General features: G+C 45.4%; 1 protein-coding gene across 1 annotated transcript; it reads right to left on the bottom strand.

The window, feature by feature from the left end:
• Positions 1–3,182: 3,182 nt before the first annotated feature.
• sowahaa (sosondowah ankyrin repeat domain family member Aa) lies at positions 3,183–4,982 on the bottom strand (the record flags this gene model as incomplete). The annotated part of the gene is made up of 1 exon (XM_079283137.1): positions 3,183–4,982. One exon carries the CDS (start codon positions 4,980–4,982, stop codon positions 3,561–3,563), a length of 1,422 nt encoding a protein of 473 aa, XP_079139263.1. The 3' UTR covers positions 3,183–3,560.
• Between the last annotated feature and the right edge of the window lie 958 nt (positions 4,983–5,940).

The raw sequence follows: 5,940 nt of genomic DNA, 5'->3' as shown, positions 1-5,940 counted from the left end.
TTAGCTTAGCTTAGCATAAAGACAGAAAGGGGAAACGGAAGAAATAGTTTGGGGGATAATGCCTGTAACATTGTGACTTTTACAATTTATTTTCTTACAGATTAAACAAACAAGATATGAAGTGTTTAATTGGTGATCTTTACAGGTGCTTTTCGCAAAGCTAATCGGCTCCAATAGCGAAATAATCTGTTAAAAACATCACATTTTAGGGACTAAATTATGTGTTTAAGGGGAGTTATTGTCAGCAGTCTCTTCCTCCTCTCTTGTCTCTTTCATGCATGTCTGCCCTCGTTTATTCAGCTTCACAGTGGATTGCCGTCCAGTGTGTTTGTCAGCAAAATAAAAATGCTCACTAGAAGAATGGACTGAGAAAAAACAAAACAGATCTCAAATTGGCAGGCACATGAAACGCATATGGGACAAGTTTCCCCTCGGGGCGGAAAGTGTTTATTTTTACCCAAACATGATCATTTTCTAAAACAAACCAGGGGGTTTGTTGCCTAAACCGAATGATATTTCTGGCAGAAAGTAGCCCTGAAGGCAAACTTCTCCCATGTGCAGATGAACCCCAATGGAGACAGTGAGAGACACCAGACATCACTTAGGGTACGTCACAAAATAAAAATAAAAAAGACTTTGAATCAGATTCCCACTGAAGGCAGCAGGGACATAAAACACAACTCGTGAAATTCTCAACAAGAAAGCTCTTTGTCAGACACTAATTGCATGGTAATTAGGCGTTTGCGTCACAACAAAGACCATGTAACTTATGGAGCGTTTTGTGCTGTCGGCGGCAGACAAGATAACAGGAAGGTCTGAAACACTGCAGCACAGTGCTGCTGGGTAATGAGGAGCGTTGCTGCTGATAAGCACTTACTGAGTCTTTCTGCCTCAACAGGGAGGCGAGGAGACAGAAAATGGTGCTCGAAACATACATCTCCCGTTGGGAAGCAACGTCTACAACCATGAAGGGGCACAAAGTGGGATTTTATTCGCTTCGTGCAACCAAATAAGTGTTAAATTGACTGTGATTTTACATGGAGGTGTGCAGATCACATGACTCGGTGATTATTCTGCCAAGTGCTCAGATTAGTGGCTCCAAATCTCGCTTTTGAACCTGAACTCTGAACTCTCCGCCCGCGGGAATGTCAGCACACCTTCAGCCTCCTCCTCTAGCTCGAACATCGGGCGGTCATTAGCACACAGCGCAGTTATGACTAAACAAAGCCCTAATTGTTTTCAAGCCAAAATACTGTGCTGGTTTAATGCAGAGTTTTATCGCCTCTTCGTTACAGTAGATTGTTTCTGTCGGAGCGCTGCTCTAATTAAGCTAACCCGTTTGTAACCACCTGACACACACACACACACACATGGGATAATAGTTCACAATGACAATGCATTCCAGCCACTCCTTTACATTCCTCTACTGCCTCCGGTGTTATGACACGTAGCCTAATGATTAAAACTGAAATGTGAGTAAACCCAGGATCGTGTGGAGCTTTCTTCACCAGGCAGCAGGCCGAAGCCATGTTGTGTTGTTAATCTGTTCAAATACAGCCATGACATATTCACACTGGATTGTGCGCAACACTTACGAGTATTAAGAAAAGGAGAAGACAAGTTCAATCGAATCCTACTCAACATCAGCGGACATCAATAAAAGTCACAGATTGAGTTAGAGGAGAGAGATTGACACCACTTCGCATTTTTGTCGGAAAAATATGAAGCTCCAGCCAGCAGTCGGTTAACTTAGCTTAGCATAAAGCCTGGAAACAAGGTGAAGCAGCTATTCATTTTGTCAAATGTGGACAGAGCCAGGCTAGCTGTTTGCAGCTATAAGCTAAGCTAACTGGCCACTGGTTCCAGCTCCATAGTTTATTTGTTCAGTAGTTTGTTGAGTAATTTATTTATTTTTCTTAATGGCAGCTCTAATCGTCAACAAATTCAGAGAGGCTCTAAGTAATGAGGTCTGAAGTGGTTTAATACAATTACGCCATAATGAAATTCAACCTTTAACTTTGTCACACTTCCATATTCTAATTTTGACAACCACCTTGCTCACACAGTTTCCTTTAATACTGTCATATATAGTGTAGTATAGTATTTCTGCTGCTTCTTTCTAAAGAGTACTTCTCTCAACCACTCCGGGTCTTGTTCCTGACCCTGTGTTGACCTTTCTCCTCACAGCAGCAGCAGCAGAAAAGAACATTTGCTTAATAAAACCCAGAGGCTCTGAGATGAAACATCGTCTTGACGTGAAGACAATGTAAGCTGCTGGGGAAGTGACATCATGAGACACGAAAGAAAACAGAGGGGGACGACTCGAGGCGGGGGACAAGGCGAGCAGTCTGAGAACTGAGAATGAGCCTGACCACAGGATGCTTATATACTATTTCTTAACACAGCTTCTTCTCAACCCAGGACTCTTTTAATCTCTCAAGCAAGCTGCCACTAAACACGCCATGTTGACACATTCAAAACCTTACTTTAATTCTATCTGGTCAACCAGGGACCAGGAACCATGACAGACAGGAAACAAGGCAGCATTAACGCACACTTTCAGGCACCCACATGCAAACATACGCTCACTAGTCAGCTGCTCGTGTGACTGGATCCCAGCTGTCTCAACAAGCCAGAGGGTGGATTCAAGCCGCAGGCTTTGGCACACAAAAGGGACTGAAAGGATTTATGGAGCACCTGCACATGCACCTCTTTTATGAATGACTCACCCTTTGTCTTTTCAAATAATATATCCAGAGAAAACCAATGTTTGTCTTCCACCAGGGAATTTAATGTTTGCTTTTCCTATTTGCTTCGCAGTGTTTAATAATTAATCCGTGACAAAAAGAGGCAAGTCCTCCAAATCCTCCTCAGAGGCACATATTTGTATTCATTATATTATATTAATTATGTTGCTTCCAGAGATTTAAATCACCCATATATCAGCACCTTTTAAAATTTTTTTTTTAGTTGAGCATGTTTTGCCTGTGGGAATCGAGAGGATGACCTCACTGAGACATGGAAACACACAAGTCCAGTCTTGATTTATTTTTCTCTGCTACTTCAGAAACAGCTTGTCACAGATCGAGATCCCATTTTGATCAAAAATAGACACGGAGAGAACATACATTTCAATCAAGTCATGTGTGCGTTTCTCAATTCAGAAAAACAGGAATTCATGACAATCAGCAATTAAACATAAAATAAACATTATGTCTGAAGACTGAAGATGAGGCCTTTGAGAGACCACAGACGGTGAGTAATGAGACGACTCACATGACCCACTGGAATATTCTCTGAGTCATGTTTTATTCTACACCTTTAAACTCTGCCTTTAGGCTGCAACTCATCCAGGTGACACGTCATCCTTGCTGATGAGAATGTCATGTGACAAATGTCAGAGAATATATAAAGCACAAAACAAGAAAGAAGTCATTTGATTTCTTTTGGAGTTTCTCTCGTCGTTGAAGAAGGCCTGTAAATCAGAGGAATGTCGGTCAAACTCGTGACGGTTGGTCGCTCATTCCTCATGAATACGAGAACCAGAAAGTACTCTGAGTTCACATAAAAGCTTCCGACATGACTCTGTGTCTGAAGCTGCTGTCTTCTCGGTCCTCGCTGGGTTCGTCGGTCAGCGAGTAAAGTCCGGGCCTCTGCTTGTGCTTCTTCTTGTTGCCCGTCACGTGGGGCTGGAAGAGGCGGCTTATTGAATGCAGGCCCTTGGAGAGATCCTGGACCAGGTCCAGCTCCTCTTTGTCGTGCGGGGCCCGGTCCTGAGCCTCCCGGGCTTTGGGTTCACCCAGCATTTCTCTCACCCTCTCAGAAATGCCTTTGTGCAGATAGTGGTGGGCCCTCTTCCCGCAGTTGTCCCTGACGCCCGGATCGGCCCCGAGATCCCCCACCAGCCTTTCCATGATGTACTCTTGGTCGTGCAGGGCCGCGATGTGCAAAGGGGTGTATCCGCCGTGTGTTTTGGCGTTGACGTCGATATCGACCCCCCCTTGCCTGGATAGGTGGACAATCTTCAGAAGCATTTCACTGTTTCCACATTTGGCGGCCCAGTGCAGAGCGGTGAACCCCGACATGAAGTCCCTCTTCTCTGCCAGCTGGTTGTCTCTCAGTAGCAGGCCGTAAACTTGGCTCCAGAGGCCGGCGGCGCACTTGACCAGCCACTCGTGCTCTGACTGCTCCAGGGGGACCGAGGAGGGGACCCTAGTCTCTCTGGGCTCCTCTGACTCCTTGGTGCTCCTCACTGACCCTCTCAGCTGGGGAGAGGCGCCGATGCTCGTCTCCACTGAAGGGGCCCGTCTCTTGCTCCGGAAGGAGTCCGGCTCGGGGGTTTCAGGTGGATCGTCCGGGTCCTTTTTCAGTTTGCGGATCTCCACCTGGGTGGTGCTGGGTGGCATCCTCAGAGGCAAGGCATATGGTTTGCTCTTTGCAGTGGTGGGCTCGTTTAATGTGCCCATCCTTGAACTATTATCTCCATGCCTGTCCTGCCTTTGGATCTCAAAACTCAGCATTCTTTTAACTCCAACATTCGTGTATTTGCTCCTTTGCAACGCCCGCTCTATAGAAGTAAGTAATTCTGTAGGATTGTCTCCACCTTCACCTGCCAGCTCTTGATCGGGCTCAGGAACAGCTGATCTCTCCCCGCGTGCATCATCGGAGCTTCCAGTCCTCTCCCCCGGCACAGGTGAGCTCTGCCGCTCACCTGTCAGCGGGATCTTTTTATTTTCAGGCTCTTGGGCGCCGTCCAACAAATGCGTATGCGTTTTCCTGACGACTACGTACCGGACACCGTCGATTTCTTTGACGAAGGCGACTTTGTTGACGAAAGTCTTGAAAAGCTCCCTGTTCCGTTCTTTTTCCGCGGGATCCTCGCAGTCTAATGAGCCTTTAAATTTCCCCACCAGGTCGGATTTCTTCACTTTGCCCCCCTCCGCTATCAGCAGCAACAGGATGGATTCTTGCGTCAAAACCATTATTACGATATAGACTTTACGCGGATTAAAGTGCAAATGTATAACTCCAAGAGCCGCGCGCTGTCTTCCTGCTACCTTTGTCCCGGTGAGAGTACAGCAGCCCTCACCTGGCCGCTCACTTCTCTCCTCCCCACCTGCAGGAGTCCTTTCCGGGGCAGAACGTAGACGTGGTCATAATTTGAATAATATTTGCATATTGTTTTCCTACAGGCAAAGTGAAAGTGGATAGTGAAAGAATAGTTCGAAACTGAAGACGAATGAAGCATTGTTTATTATTTGTCGCAATAAAAGTAAAGACTTTGATGTAGCCCATCAGTAGGCTAAGTCTGAGTGTGTTTTATTTATTTTTAAAATGAATAGAATTAAACCGCAATAGCCTACTCGAAAATACCACATATAAACTATTACCCTATAGTATCATTCACATTTCAATCACTCACACACACACACGCACACACACACACACAGACACACACACACACACACACACACACACACACACACACACACACACACACACACACACACACACACACACACAGTACAATAAATCCAGGAACACTGGGTTTTATAAAAGTAGTGAATTAGATACAATATCAGATGGCTTTGCCAATCATCAATTAATTTAAACATAAATGTCCTATCTTGAAAACGACACACACACACGCACACACACACAGTTGGATACACTGAAGTGATGATTTTGTGTTTCATTGTCTCCAACGCTAACACACATATTTGTGCTCCCCCTCGGTCGTTCTGCGGTGCTTCTCTCTCCTGTCCTGGCTTGTAATGTGTTTAACATGACATTCCTGGACTGAATGGGAGTTCCCGAGAAGTGGCCATATTGGAACGTATCTGTCACGCCCAAAGATGTAACCTGAACGTCAAGATAGGTCACTCCCTACTTTAACGTACGCATAAACGTTGAGCGTTACACCGCCGGGAAACGACTTTA

This window comes from Melanostigma gelatinosum, assembly GCF_949748355.1.
Source record: "Melanostigma gelatinosum genome assembly, chromosome: 14".
Taxonomy (NCBI): Eukaryota; Metazoa; Chordata; class Actinopteri; order Perciformes; family Zoarcidae; genus Melanostigma; species Melanostigma gelatinosum.
The sequence above is the reverse complement of the archived record's forward strand: the minus strand, read 5'-3'. Positions and strand labels throughout refer to the sequence as shown.